Below are 16835 nucleotides of genomic sequence, written 5' to 3' on the forward strand. Positions count from 1 at the left end.
TCGAACCCACAGCCTTTTGGTGTATGGGATGATGCTCCAACCAACTGAGCCACCTGTCCAGGACCACAGTTCTTTCCTGGTGTTGGAAAATTCCCATCAATGTAGCAGTTCCCCAGCAATTTCTACCTTATTTGTTCTAAGATCTAAGATATAGATAGGGGCGATTTTTGTTTTGTTAATAGCAACTTTATTTTCACTGGTCCAAAATAATTGTAATAATGGTATGATACATTTCCCTCTAAATTTACAATAATGAAGGTTATACATTAATTATATAGATCACAAATTTTTTATAAGGTTTTACTGGTGAAGACACAAAAGTTCTAAGAGTTCAGAAAGGGGAAATGCCTTTATAGTTATGATCCTATACTAGATTTTTGCAAGATGTTACTATTGGGGGAAACTGGGTAAAGGGCACATAATCTCTCTGTATTATCTCTTACAATTGCAAGTGAATCTAGAGTTATGTCAAAATAGCACATTTACTTTTTAAATGCCTTCAAAAAGTATTATAATCCACACATTATATTTCTTCTCACTAGTAACTAGGACTATTCCTGTTTGAGAGACACTTAGGCCAGTTTCCTTCCTAAACAGTTGTTCTGACAATGTGAATGAGACATGGATTTTTACATTTCATATTGTTTCTATCCTAAACTCTTTCACTTTTCTAATGGTAAATCTATGAGTAATATATTGGGGGAAAATTGGAGTTTGGCTGTTGTCCAAAACAAAATTATGCTTGCTTTCATGTTTTGGCTTTCTACCCTGCACCTACCTCCACCCCCCCACCACACACACATTTCCCCCATGGTACTAGGACCAGTTAAAATGAAATTATGAACCATAAATAAAACACAAACTGTTTCAGGTTTTTACAAAGGAGTCTTAATTAAAACACTGGTTCTCTTTCCTGTGCACTTTGTAAAACTTGGTAAACTGATGTTTTTTACCCAACTCGACAAAATAAACTAATCAGCTGTGTTTCTGTTTAACTGAGGTTTTGAGGGCCCCTCTAAATGGGACAGTCTACTAAAAATCTAACAAATTAGAACTGTTGTTAAGGCTGCCTCCCTCCGACCCCCGACCCCCGTCTCATGTAGAAATTGCAAAGGTAATTCAGAAGGGATTCTCCCACCTTCCATTTTTTGACTAGTAAAGAACAAACAACTTTGAAGAATTTCTCTCTGATTTGGGACAAATTTCTGTGCATTAATATTAATAAAAAGTTCCCCTCTGGCCCTTTCTGGGTGGCTCAATTGGTTGGAGTGTCCCAAACACCAAAAGGTTGCGGGTTCAATTTCCAGTCGGGGCACATACCTAGGTTGTGGGTTCCATCTCCACTGGGGCATGTACAGGAGGCAACCAAATGTTTTTCTCTCACATCGATGTTTTTCTGTGTCTCTCCCTCCTCCTTCCTCTCTCTCTAAATCAATAAACATATCCTCAGGTGAAGATTTTAAAAAAAGTTTTCTTCTGCCCCAACACACTCTCATTTCACTCCATCTTTCACTCCCATTGATTTAACAGGTATTTATTGGGTGACTACTATGTGCTACATACATAATTTTCCATTACTACAGATGCTATTTATTAATCAAATCACATCACGAATATCTATATCTTTTAGAACAAAGGAAAATATCTATATATATTAAACCCTAAGTGACCGGTTGACCTTCTGACCAGTCACTATGATGTGCACTGACCTCCAGGGGGCAAACACTCAACGCAGGAGTTGCCCCCTGGTGGTCAGTGTGCTCCCACAGCTGCAGTACTGCTCAGCTGACCAACAGGCTCCAGATGCCAGGTGCCAGATGCCGGGCTCATGGCTGGTGAGTGCGCAACTGTGGTGGCGCTACAGCAGCAACAGCCTCTCCTACCTCTGCAGCAACACTACCAAGCTGTGGCAGAGGCAGCCACTACAGGGCTGGGATGAGCGGGAGTGGCAAGGCGCTCGACCTGGGCTCAGGCTCCTCCCCGGCTGCCTGCCACTTCACGCACTACTACATCCCTCGGGGGATGTCGGACTGCCAGTTTCAGCCTGACCCCTGCAGCCTGCAGGCCAAAACTGGCAGTCTGAAATCCCCCGAGGGGTCCCAGATTGCGAGAGGGCATAGGCCAGGCTGAGGGACCCCACTGGTGTACAAATCCATGCACTGGGACTCTAGTTTATTTATAATAAAATGGAAGTACCTGGACATTTTGGTCTACCAGGCCCAAATGTATGTTTCTAGAGTTAAGTCTTGAACTCCTTTGAAAGTGAATAACTATTTCAAGGCGCTGCATACTGTACCTGACCTCTTTTGCTACAGAAAGTACTGGATTAAGTCTAGGCCTATCACCAGTAGTCTAGGAAGAACAACAAGGCTGAAAGGCAAAGGATTGAGTTGAGGACAGCATAAGAAGTCAAGAAGAAAGGCTAATTAATGGCCTTATTAGTAATGGCTCTGAGCTAAGGCACCCAGATTAAGGCACACAGCTCAAGGTGACAGAAACCTAAATTTGGTTTAGAATGGCATCTGGTTGACAGCCACTAATTTAGCCACTCTCAACTTCCTACAACAACCAAAACTTGGGGCTGAGAAAAAGAGAAAATTCACAACACAGAAAATGGAAGCTGAGGGTGTTGGCAAGCTGGGGGCATGTAAGTCAGAAAGGGCACATGTGACAACTGGGAAGCATGGCCTAAGCGGCACTGTTATGTTTGTATTGGTCATTTTATTATGTCTCCTACTAACATCTCACACCTTCACTATTGGTCTGCCCTATCATTCCCTAGACTCTTGCCTTGTATCCAATGCATGTTGAAAACTAATTCCTAGGGTTTTAGAAAATCCTTTAAATGTTACTTATTAAAAAGCTAATTCATACTCATTGCAAAACATCAAATAATACAAAAGATATAAAGTGAAAAGTCAAAGTTGACCTATCCTCCTGCCCAAGTCCAACCCCTCTGAGATTACCACTCTAACCTGTTGGTTTGTGACCTTCCAAATGTTTTCATATACTTTTACATACATGAACACACATAATTTTTATATAAGCATATGATAGTGTAAATTGTATCCTGCATTTACTTTTGTTTCCATAATATATTTTTGACATGCTTCCACTTTACTACATTTCTATGTATTACATTATTATTAACACCTGCACAGGATCCCATAGATAAGTTGTTTGACCATGCCTTCATTAATAGACACTTAGGTTGTCTCTGTTTTGCTCTTATGAAAATAATGCTGCATTGAATACCCCTGTACACTTTTGTTTGTACCAGGGTGTGATAAACACCCATATATGTGCATTGAATGCCTCTGCACATTTTGTACACATTTATAAGACCTTCAAAATAAATTCGTTGAACTGGAACAAATTCTTTTATGATTTTAAAAAGTTTGAAGTGTTGCTATACTTAAACATATATATTTTTAGATAGAGATTCTATTTTGTTAATTACCTAACCGTACAAAGCAACAAGAGATGCTATTACTATATGTAGAGAGATGCCTACTCATAAAGCTTATTCTGAGATTAATACCAAGAATGGAAATGAGAAGATGTTTTAGAATGAGAAGGGAAAATCTAGCCTGTTACCTTTCCTCTCTTCCATGGGTATGAGTGAGAACTTAAGGCTTAGGGGAGGGTTTGTTTGGACATTTCCAAAGTACCTCTGCCAATAGGATGGGCTGGCCTATTTTACAATCCACAGAATGTCCTCACTGTTGAGGATAGGAGCAGTGACCTGCCCTCCTTACAGAAGACAAATATTTGGCAAGTCATCCTGAAAGGGAACCAAGTTCTACTCTAGATGAAGGCTTTCCAATGTCTGGGGCTACGATTTCTTTGCATTCATGTCCTGGCCCTGGTTACCAATTACACAGGGTACTTAAATGGTTTTAGGTTGGTGATGATGCCATTTAAATTTTTCAGGCAAGGGAAGAAAAATGGTTTTAGACATAGGCCCTTTTATGGAGTTGCTGGGAGAGTAGCCATGGGGAGAGGAAAGATTGACCTGATGCTGTGAAGTGTTGAATTATTTGAGCTATTCACACTTACTGCTTCTCTGTTGGCAGGTTGCCTGAAGATATCACCATCAGAATGTTCCCACGACAATTCTCCTTCCCCTGTTTATTAAAAAGAAATAAAAAATAATCATGCATACATAGAAGGGAAAAATATCACCCTTGTGACCCAGTAACATTTTTGGTTCTACAATCCCAAAATTCTCTAGACTTTTTAGCTATTCTTCAAAAAACAACATTAAAAAATTTCTGGGTGTGCCTCATTTGTCAAAATAACTCTGAAGAAAGTTACCACTTTGCAAAACAGACCATGAAGCACTATTACTCAGAATTTTCAAGGTAAAAGGGAAAATAATCCCTTTCCATTTTAATATAATCATCATTGTCACTTTTGCTTACCTTATTCCAGTGACAGTTAAGTATTTTGCAGGTCACATTTAACTTGTGTTTAAACTACCCTTAATAAATGAGAGCTTTGAGTATTTGGTCTGTCATGATTTGTTAAATTCACCATTGTATCTCTGAGAAGTTATGATATGATCTGAAAGTTAAGGTAAGGTTGAAATGTTTACATAACCAATATCCAAGATATCCTTTTCTACTTTTTTGTTTTTGCCTGATACACCTTTCTCTACGTCTCTATATCAACTCTTTGTACAGCTAACCCCATTACTGCTGTCTTCCAGAGTAACTGCCTCTAGGAATAAGATTTTACTTTCAGCCTGGAAAGCAACAAACATACGACAGATATGGATATTCCTCAGCTGATTAAAGATCAAAAACTAGAAGACAATTCCCAAGAATATTACCTGTGTAATATTGACCAAGAAGGCAGATGGAAGAAGCTTGGTCTTAGAGATGTTTGCACCACTCAGTGAGTGCTATTTGTGTGTGTGTGTGTGTGTGTGTGTGTGTGTGTGTGTAGATTAATACATACATATTTATCTATCTATATATCTGTTTGAGGACAAACCCAATAACAAATCAACCATATATTTCATGGGATAACAAAAAATGCAAAAGAATATAAACATTAAGAATTTTCTATTTCAATTCATCTCTTAAACTTTCAAGTACGAAGCCTAAATAGTAATATGTGTCTGGTTTAAGCATATGGTAGCACTCTTGAGGGAAAATTATATAATATTATTGGCTTTTAGGGCTTGAAAAGGACCTTAAAATTAATTTGATAGCAATAGTATAATCAGTCAGTGACATAACAAATTATGACTTTAACTCTTCATGATTCAGAGATCATCTTATGGAAAAACAATTATGAATTTTGAACATTTAACTGGTGGCTATTCTAATCTTCTTGAAACACCCACTTTGACTATATAATTGTAACATTTCCAGATCAAAACTCTCAGTGGGTTCCCATTCAAGATGCTCTATAATTAGCCAGGACCTCATCTTTATTGAGCACTCACCTCCCACCCAACTATCTCAGCTACCCTTCGACCTCCTTGCTTTTTGTTAAACATGTAGCTCCCATTCTTACTTCTATGCTTTTGCTCATGTTATTCTTCTTCTGAAATTTTCTTCCCACCTCACAAACCCTATTGCTCCCCTATGCCTATGGAAACCATTAAGTTTTTCTTCCTCTACGAAGTCTTCTTCAAGCACTCTTACATATTTCCAATTGCCTAAAGCACTTAGTATCTTATAGCCTGAGAGATGATTAGGAGTTCAAGCATAACTTTGTCCAACTGCTCCATTTAACAGATGAAGAAACCAATGCTCAGAGAGGAGGAGCATCAGCCATTCACAGTCACATAATGAGTTTGTGATAGTTAACACTAAAACCCAAAATTTTCCAGCTCTCAAATAAGTCTGTTCCTTAAATATGGGCAGGGCTTATTAATTATGTTATTTATGGCTATATCAACACCATCTATAGCAATGCCTGACACATAGTGTTCACTCAATAAATACCTGTCAAATAATGGAATTGGAAGGCCTTCTCTGTACACCTAAAATTTCAAACCCTTCTGATATTTCTTATTCCCTAGCTTTTTGTTCTTAGCACTTAAATTATCTTACATTTCATGTATTTTATTTATTGTCTGCTTTCTCCCATTAGGATTATCCTATGAGCTTAGGCTTCAAATGAGAACAAGGATTTTGATTTATTATGTTCACTGATGTAACCCCAGTACCTAGAACAGTGCTGGGCACATAGTTAGTACTCATTCAATATTTAATGAATGAATAATACTAAAATATCCTATATAATAAAGAGGTAATATGAAAATTAACCCTCATGTCCTCACAAGGTGGCTGCTTATGACTAGGCCAGCAGTGGGGTTAGTGAGGGACTACCAAATGACTGAACAGCAGGCTGAGTGGGGCAACCAGGCCAGCAGGGGGGCCATGAGGGACAACCAGGCCAGCAGGGGTGGCAATTAGGGGTGACCAGGCCAGCAGAGGGGGACAATTGAGGGTGACCAGGCCAGTGGCGGGGGAGGCAGTTAGGGGCGACCAGGCAGGCAGGCAGGTGAGCAATTAGAAGCCAGTGGTCCAGGATTGTAAGAGGGATGTCCAACTGCCAGTTTAGGCCTGATCCCCATGGGGTCCAGGATTGGAGAGGGTGCAGGCTGGGCTGAGGGGACCCTCCACCCCATGCACAAATTTCGTGCACTGGGCCTCTAGTTTTATATTTTCTGCTGTAAAATGTTTCCTGCACCTGGCTTACCACCCTGAAAAGACTGTAAATCCCTTGAAACCAGAGACCATATCTTAGACCCCACTCTGTACTGCCTAGATCACTAGTTCTCCAAGAGTGGTATCTGAACCAGCAGCACCAGCATTACCTGGGTATTTGTTAGAGATGCAAAATTGTGGAACCCAGCCCAGAACTACAAAGTTAGAAACTCTGCAGTACGGGCGGGGTGGGGGGGGTCAGTGATCTGGGTTTTGACAAGCCCATCTGAGGATTATGATGCATTCAAGAATTTGAGAGTAACTGGGCTGGACACTTAACATTTTCCTGGGTACCCATCACATACTATTTATGTACTGAATTGAACTGCAGTTACAAATACAGAATTAAGTGCTTCACCAATAGTATACTCACCTCATTCTTATTATTCCATATCTGAGTAAAGATGGTAGACAAAGTCTACATGCAAACTATGTGGAAACCTCGACTGACCCTGTAACAGTGATGATGATTTCACCTTTGTTTATGTCTAGAAAATAATGCCCAAAAGTCAGTTCATATGCATTGAAAGCTTCCTGGGTGGAGAGCCTCATAATAAGGCAGAAGGAGGAGAGAAATAAGGCTGGGCCTTGCCCTCAATATATTTGAAATCTGTTTGGAAGTGACAGGAAATCAATAGAGGAAATAACCTAAAACATACACACAGAGTAACAACTGTATATACAAATGGAATGTATGTGCTTAGGAAATATTGAATGGGTGAAGTGAGCAGTCAGATGCAATCAAAGAAAGCAAAGGAGATATAAATATTACTATTTGTAATACTTTAAACAATAAAATAAAATTTTAAAAATAGTTTCCCTAAAGAATTTTTAAGTCAATGATGTGGGCTGAGGTTATCTTAACCTAAAGAAATGGCATTTGTAAAGGACCAGAGCTTTGAAATAGCAAGTCAGACACTGGTGATGGCAAGCAAAGTGTGGCTTGAATAGAAACTTGTAATGTGAAACCAGAGAAATGGGGCTGGTGGAAAGAGAAAAGGGGAGAAAGAGGATGAAAGAAGAAGGAGAGAAGGAGAGAGGAAGGGAGAAGGAGAGGTTGTTAAGGTAAATATCGGTGGTCAATCATTGCTGCATGAACTTCAAAAAAGAGGCTGCATGCCGACCTGATTGCCCCTAACATTTGGTCCTGTCACCAATTTTTATGCAAAGGTTCTTATGGTTAAAAAAGGTATTGGTGGAAGTGTATCCTGGCACTGAGCACTGACTAGTTAAGAAGCTACTGGAATTGGGAGGCCAACCAAGAGGTTGTTTTAACAATATGTGATAGGTCATGAGAATCTATAAAATAATGGAAAAGAAGGGGTAAATCACACTGCTACAGTTTATTTTTTACTTTTTACTTTTTATTGCTTAAAGTATTACAAAGAGTATTACATATGTCTCCTTTTTTTCCCTCCCTTGACAATCCCCTGGCCTCCCTTACCCCCCAGTGTCTTATGTCCATTGGTTATGCTTATATGCATGCATACAAGTCCTTCGGTTGATCTCTTACCCTCCCCTCCTGCCCCCCAACCCTCCCCAGCCTTCCCGCTGTAGTTTGACAGTCTGTTCGAGGCTGCTCTGCCTCTGTATCTATTTTTGTTCATAAATTTATAATGGTCTTTATTATCCATAAATGAATGAGATCATGTGGTACTTTTCCTTCACTAACTGGCTTATTTCACTTAGCAAAATGCTCTCCAGTTCCATCCATGCTGTTGCAAATGGTAAGAATTCCTTCTTTTTTTACAGCAGCATAGTATTCCATCATGTAGATGTACCATTGTTTTCTAATCCATTCATTTACTGATGGGCACTTAGGCTGTTTCCAGATCTTAGCTATGGTGAATTGTGCTACTATGAACATAGGGGTGCATATATCCTTTCTGATTGGTGTTTCTGTTTTCTTGGGATATATTCCTAGAAGTGGGATCACGGGGTCAAATGGGAGTTCCATTTTAGTTTTTTGAGGAAACTCCATACTGTCTTCCATAGTGGCTGCACCAGTCTGCATTCCCACAACACACTGCTACAGTTTAAAAGAAAATTAAAATACCCAGGGGAAGATTTGTTAATGGAGGAGAAAAGAGTATAAAATAATTCTAGGGTTGCAAATCTGGAAAGCTGGGAAATGGCACTGCCTTTGTCAGTGACTGAGGGGGGGTGATTATGGATATACTTGTTCTGTTGTAGCTGGCAGTGGTGGCTCTAAGGTTTAATAAGAGGTTCTCAACCTTCCTAATGCCGCGACCCTTTAATACAGTTCCTCATGTTGTGGTGACCCCCCAACCATAAAATTATTTTTGTTGCTACTTCATAACTGTAATTTTGCTACTGTTATGAATTGTAATGTAATTATCTGATATGCTATATGTGTTTTCCGATGGTCGCGACCCACAGGTTGAGAACCGCTGGGAGTCTAAGCTATGTTCTGGGCAAAACAAAAATATGGGTCTAGAGAGAAGACTTAAAACCATACAAAGTTCACTGGCAAATGTCAAAGCAATATGTAAAAGCCATAAGATATGATTTCAAGACTAATCTAAATATCCAAAGGAGAACAAATTACAAAAGAAAAATGATCAAAAGCTCTCCTCATCAAATGCCCTTTTAAAAATGTAGATTTAATTATTGATATTGACATGAAATATTTACTCAGCATGGCCTTCTAAGAAGTTCGGTTTACTCCATTTAGACCCTACATTCTTAAGGGGCTTTTAAATAGTCTTTTACAGATCTTTTACTTATTTTTTATTATTGACAGTATTACAGATGCCTCCTATTTTCTCCCTTTTTGCCCCCCTCCACCCAACACTTGCCCCACCCCAAGCTTTCCCCATACTATTGACTGTGTCCAGGGTTATGCATATATGCATATATCTTCTTTGGTTAATCTCTTCCTGCCCCTCTCCCATCCCCAAATGAGATCTGCTATTCTATTCCATGAATCTATACTTCTGGACCTATTTTGTTCATGAGTTTATTTTGTTCATTAGGTTCCAAATATAAGTGAGATCATGTGATATTTGTCTTTCTCTAAATGGCTTATTTCACTTAGCATAATACTGTCCAGGTCCACCATACTTATAATCAGTCAGAATCTCAAAGCAATATAGAAGCATACAGTCTCTGTTAAATGAGGTAACATGGCAAAACAATGAGGCAAGTAGGTATCAGGCATAGGAATCAACTATTAGTACCCTGTAACACAAGTTCAGATGAATGCGTCACAATAACTTAAGTTTTTGCAGACAGGTATGTGTACCTAAATTGGAAAATTTCACTTTGTTAAAAATGACTGGAGCCATTACTTCTATATATATATATATATATATTTTTTCAAGTAGGAACTTCTAGTACGTTTGTTGCCTTTGAGCTTTTAAAGTCATCAAAATTTCATTCTTTAAGCTGGAATGTTCTATAAGTAGCTGCTAAAGGTTTCAACAGTTTAGTTGTTCTATTTAATATGAACCATAGTTAAAATGAAATTATCTTCTTAGATGTTCACATTTTGTGCAACTGTAAGTGGTTCTCTAGATCTGGGCAGGTTCTGTTGGACAGCTGAAAATAAATTTGTCCATTTAGAATCTTCAATGTTTATACCTATTATATATTTAAGAGACAAATATATAAAAGAAAAAAAGTAGTCAATGATTGCCTAAAAAACCTGTTCCATTGCATTATTTTTCCTGATTCACTGGATAAATTATCTAGAGTGAGAGAGATTCTCTTTTTTTCAGCCAAAGTTTAAAAAAACACACAATGATTCTAATGTAGACAGATGAATTTTAGTTAATTCCAAGAAGCAACACGATGTAATTTTAACCAATTTTTAAACCAAAATGAAAAACAACTTTCCTGTACTGTATGTCAAACAATATTCATTTAACCTTAAAAGCCACATATGTTGTTTATTTAAACCTCAATTATACTCTGGGTGGTACCCTATGGAGCTGGAATGGCTTGGCTTTCTGGTAATGGGAGAACAAGTATTTGAAAACGGTCAGGAGCTAGACTAAAATTAAGATTATTAATTCCCATTGCTTCTATTAATCTTTGGGTGGCTTGAGCAGGTCACAGAAGTAAACCCTGTCCTCTCAAAAAGACAATGAACATTATGCTAAGTGAAATAAGCCAGTCAATGAAAGAAAAATACCACATGATATCACTCATTTTTGGATAATTAAGACCATTATAAACTGATGAACAAAAATAGATACAGAGGCAGAGCAACATCGAACAGACTGTCAAACTACAGTGGGAAGGCCGGGAAGGGTTGCGGGGGGTAAGAGATCAACCGAAGGACTTGTATGCACGCATATAAGCATAACCAATGGACACAAGACACTGGAGGATAGGGGAGGCCGAGGGAAGGTCAAGGGGAGGGGAAAAAAAGGAGACATATGTAATACTCTTTGTAATACTTTAAGCAATAAAACAAAATTTTTAAAAAAGGCAATGAGATTATGAGATACTTATGAAGATAATCTTCAGACAGAAAAACTATGCTGGCATGTGGCCTCTTCTGAACCACACACAACATCGTTAACAGGGTGCCACCCATAGATCCCAATGTATTTGGGAGAACTTAGTCTTATGCCTGTTTTTTTGACAGGCATAATTATTAGGATTGACTCTCCCACTTTCAGAAGTGTCTTGGTTTGGATGATAAATTATATGGTCACACTAATCATAAAGCAAATAGAAATTAAATGAATCCCAGAGATGGGGAGGTGATCTCTGTGACAAGGTAAAATGATCTCTGTATTTTTAGAGAAACACTTTGAAATCAGCAGAATCAGGGCAAATGGTTAAAGGGAAATTGAGGCTTTTGAGGGAAATTGAGAGATAGAGCACAGAAGAAGACACTGATCACAAAATCTCCACCAGGTTCTGTGGTGGGCCATGTTATAGCTAGTACTCAGTACCCAAGCTGGAGATTAAAGAGGAAATTAAAAGCTCTCTGGAGGGGAGCTCTGTGAAACATCTAATTCTACAAATTCTGTTGAAAGGGAGACAAGTGTGGTGAAATCCAAAGAAAGCTCTAAAAAACACTGGTATAAGGATTCTCCATTGGTAGACATTTGAGCTACAATAATGAGGTATTGCAAGAAGTCCTCCAGTGGACATTTAGTTTTTGTTTGGGCTGTCTTAGTATTTTTAACATAATATCTGCTTGAGAAATACTAAAACACAGACAGGGGAGAAGTTCCTGCCAACAGTAGCAAGCCAAATTTAAAAAAGAGTACAAAAGCATGTATCCAAAAAATTAGAAATATGTACTTAAAAATGCATTGTGAGAGTATATGTGTTTGCAGGAAAAGAGCAGGGGAGAGGGGATAAAGAAACTATTAACTAGATTGTGCTCATGACCCATGCTGCTCTTTCGATGGATATGTGACTAAATAGATCCAAGTTTATAGTTAGAAATGGGGTATTTGCATCCCATGGTAGTCCCAAAGAGAAGAGCTGGAAGGGTACCATATCTGACCCCTGGGAGCAGAGTCATCACAAACTGTTCCTCCCAGTAGCCTCTCAGTTAACAGAATTCCCAAAGTTCTTTTACATCCCCAAGCTGAGAGGCAGTATAGTGTAATGGCTAAGAGAATAGCCCAGAGCCAGACTGCCTGTGACCAAATTGTGACTCTTTCCCCTTCTTCCCTCTGTCACTTTGGAAAAGTGAATTAACTTCATTGTGCCTCAGTTTCCTTATTTCTAAAATGGAGACAATAATACCAACCCCATAGTGTTATGAAATTAATTAGTATAAGCAAAAAGATTACAAGAGTGCCTGGCACATGGTGAGTGTCATGTAAGTGTTAGCCATTATTACGTCTCCCTCTTCTTTCAATCTTTTCTCTCAACTTCTTCCTCCTCTACAAGAGTAGCTTGCATATGGGGAAAACCCAACTTAAAGGACTCCCTCAAGAGGGCTAGGTATATAACAAAGGAAAGGGTCTAGATTAAACAAACAAAGCCTAGTAAAAAGAGAAAATGTATGCCTCCATATAGAAAGGGAGTCATTTCATTTCTAAATCATCAGAAGTCAGGGTCCTGAAGATACAAAAAATGTTTGCAGAGATTCCTTCAGCTCATACTTCAAAACTGCCTTAGATTCTCTCATAATTATGCTAGTACTCTTCTTATTTTCATCCTTTTAGAAAAGAAGTTTACATTTTAATTAAAATCCTTTTCTCTCTTGGCTTAAACTGAGCCTTAAGAGGACAGATATCTGTTTCATTGGGAGGCAGTACAATTTACATAGTCATAAAATGGAGTGGTAAAAATCCAAGTACCCAAATAAGGTAGAGTCCTGTGCTATCACATCCATTAACGGGAAAGAACAAGCAGGATAGAGAAGGGAAACTCAATAATCTACTGGTGTTTACTGTCTGGTCAACTTGGGAATGAAATTCAGTCAGTTAAAGGTCCTTCTTGTTTCCATAAACACCACTTTGGCTTATTGGCCCTGTACAAAGAAGACTGGACTATTTGGTGGGAGTAGGGGACCTAGGTCTGGTTTTAATAGCTAAAGAAAAAATAGATATAGTCATTCCAGCAACTTGATTGAATTGACTGAATAATTGTACCAACTTCCCACTTTGCCTGCACTATCGACACCAGGAATGGGTAAGTTCTTACAGTTGTAGTGTAGGTAAAATTCAAATGTGATTCTTCTGCCTGACATAGGTCCTCTTTCTCATGTTTCTTTTTCCTCTGTTTATACTATCAGTCAACAAATCAGATTAATTTTTATAAATGTTGGGGGTCTATGCTCATGAAGACTATTATAATGAGAATAATGTGCATATCCAGTGGTGTGTTTCTGCGCAATCATGGCATCCCTTGAAGTAGTTAGAAGGACAAAGCTAAAGGAAGAGTGGCTTTAACCACCCGTGAAGAAATAATTGCTCTGAAATGCTCCACTGATAATTCCTTATTTTTAATGTAGAACCAGACTCAGATACACATAAAAAACCCTCCAACCCCATAATAAGATGGGGCATTATTGACCTTGACAGGATATCCCAGATGGCTAATTAGGAGCCATTGCTATTAATTTGTTAAGCTCAGCATAAAAGTCAGTGCTGTCTCATGTACTGTCTGAAAGGATCTCTGTCGAAGAAGAAACATTCTAGACATAAGAGACATGACAAGAAGGAACATGATGAATTTAGAGGGGTGGGAGTCCTGGGAAAGTTATCAAGCATGTGAAGCTGAATTCTGAATGCAAGGGATGGAGAGAGAACAAAAACAATCTGACTAGGAGAAGTAGGTAAGGATGGAATCTCTCAGATGCTCCCATTTTCATTAACATGAATGATTCACTTTTGAAAAGGGGTTACCATTGGTTGTCAGACTCTTTAGTAGCTATGAAAAGATCACAGTGTTTCAATACATTTTGAAGTTTAGCTGAAAGCATACTACCTCAAAAATTAAGTCAATTTTTAAAGTAATTTTTTAAGTGTTTTCTTCCTATCATTATGACCAGGCAATAATAGTGTTTCTGCAGAAAATGTGAGCAAGAACAAAAACAACTCTAGATTGATATGTGAGGATATATATATTTGAAGTTGCTGTTATTTTCTTCAGTTTCCTTTGATTTTGAAAATATTTGAAAACCTTGGTAGATTTTTTTATGATGTAAAAAGAGGAAATATCTCATAGACCATTTCCATCAAGATCTCTGGGTCCCAGTCAAGATGGCATCTGATGTATAACTTTGCTGCTTTTTAAAATATATATATTTTTATTGATTTCAGAGAGGAAGGAAGAGGGAGAGAGAGGTAGAAACATCAATGATGAGAGAGAATCCTTGATCAGCTGCTTCCTACACACCCCTACTGGGGATCTAGCCTGCAACCTGAGCATGTGTTCTTGACCAGAATCAAACCCAGGACCCTTCAGTCCACAGGCCAACACTCTATCCACTGATCCAAACCAGCCAGGGCACTTTTCTGCTTTTTAAACGATAAATCATGGATCTTAGGTAAAATGGCAATTGTTGTGAACACTGACAAATTGATTTTAAATAATTGATTCTAGTTTAGGTTACCTTGAAGGAGTTAGCATAATATCTCAATTTCATAAAATAGATTCAATGTGTTCATTAAACATGTGTTGGATAAATTAGGTTGCATTGAGTAAGTTGTAAGTTCAGCCATTTCTCCTTCTTCCCAAACCAGGACTGTACTTGTAGCACTGTCAAGAGGTTTTATAACTGTGGCTCTGTTTTGATAAATGCACTACAAAAGATATGCTTAATACCATAAGGGGAAACAGAGGAAAACGAAGACACTCCTTTCCTTATAAAGGTTCCCAGTTGAGAAGCCAAGTCCCATAAAACAATGAACAATACGAAAGATATTTTAAAATGCTACTAACCAGACTAAGCACCCAAAGTAGACAAAGAAGGAGACCAATGAGGACTAGACTAATCAGGCAAGACTGTTTAGAAGAGGTGTGACTTCACCTATGCCCTTTGAAAGTGGGTAGGATCCTAATTGGAAAAGAGAAGAGAGAAGCTTGTTCAAGCTTGTGGGAGTAAGAGTTAAGACAGGCACATAACAGGAGTGAAGGTGGAAGGAACTTACAATATTATGGTACAAAGAGAATCAGCAGCCTAGAGGAAAAGATGTGTGTGTTGTGTCAGAGACCTGAGAATGAGGAGTAGATGAAGGAAGTGTCAGATTGTTTTACAGAGGGCCTTTAGAAACAAGCTGGAGACTTATTTCAATTAGAATAATCAGCGGTTCTCAACCTGTGGGTCGCAACCGCTTTGGGGGTCAAAAGACCCTTTCATAGGGGTCGCCTAAAACCATTGGAAAACACATATATAATTACATATTGTTTTTGTGATTAATCACTATACTTTAATTATGTTCAATTTGTAACAATGAAAATACATCCTGTATATCAGATATTTAGATTAAGATTCATTACAGTAGCAAAATTACAGTTATGAAGTAGCAATGAAAATAATTTTATGGTTGGGAGTCACCACAACATGAGGAACTATATTAAAGGGTCGAGGCATTAGGAAAGTTGAGAACCACTGCTCTAGGTCAAGCATGTCAAACTTGCTGCCCACAGGTTGCATGTGGCCCACAATGAATATTTTTGCAGCCCAGCCAATATAACGGTATGTAAGAAATGTTTTAATAAACATACTAGAGGAATCCACAGACAGCAAAATCTCAGAAATATGCCAAAGCAATTTCTGCACCAATACTCCAACGGCATTGGAAACTAAAAAGAAAATAAACAAATGGGACTACATCAAAATAAAAAGCTTTTGCACAGCAAAGGAAACCATCAACAAAACAACAAGAAAGCCCACTGCATGGGAGAACATATTTACAAATGTTATCACTGATAAGGGTTTAATCTCCAACATTTACAGGGAACTCATACAACTTAACAAAAGGAAGATAAAAAACCCAATAAAAAAATGGGCAACGGACCTAAATAGGTACTTTTCGAAGGACAGAAGAAAGGCCAAAAGACATATGAAAACATGCTCAAAGTCACTAATCATCCGAGAGATGCAAATCAAAATGACAATGAGATACCATCTCACACCTGTCAGAATGGCTATCATCAAGAAATCAACAAACGACAAGTGCTGGCGAGGATTTGCAGAAAAAGAAACCCTTGTGCACAGCTGGTGGGAATGCAGACTGGTGCAGCCGCTGTGGAGAACAGTATGGAGTTTCCTCAAAAACCTAAAAATGGAACTCCCATTTGACCCCGTGATCCCACTTCTAGGAATATATCCCAAGAAGCTAGAAACACCAATCAGAAAGAACATATGCACCCCTATGTTCATAGTAGCACAATTCACCATAACAAAGATTTGGAAACAGCCTAAGTGCCCATCAACAGATGAGTGGATTAAAAAACTGTCATACATCTACACAATGGAATACTACGCTGCAGTAAAAAAAGGAGTTCTTACCATTTATAACAGCATTGATGGAACTAGAGAGCATTATGCTAAGTGAAATAAGCCAGTCAGAGAAAGATAAATATCACATGATCTCACTCATTTATGGAATATAATGAACAACATAAACTGATGAACAAAAACAGATCCAGAGACAGAGA

The 16835-nt window shown here is 38.4% G+C and overlaps 1 protein-coding gene across 1 annotated transcript in view; it reads right to left on the bottom strand.

The window, feature by feature from the left end:
- CHRDL1 (chordin like 1) overlaps positions 1–16835 on the bottom strand; it is a gene marked incomplete at its 5' end in the record, with an annotated part of 199668 nt that overhangs the window by 24212 nt on the left and 158621 nt on the right. Inside the window, one exon of the mRNA XM_081115370.1 lies at positions 4060–4127. Coding sequence (XP_080971496.1) covers positions 4060–4127 — 68 coding nt within the window. The remainder of the gene's footprint in view (positions 1–4059; positions 4128–16835) is intronic.

The sequence above is a fragment of the Myotis nattereri genome (assembly GCF_964212035.1).
Source record: "Myotis nattereri genome assembly, chromosome: X".
Taxonomy (NCBI): domain Eukaryota; kingdom Metazoa; phylum Chordata; class Mammalia; order Chiroptera; family Vespertilionidae; genus Myotis; species Myotis nattereri.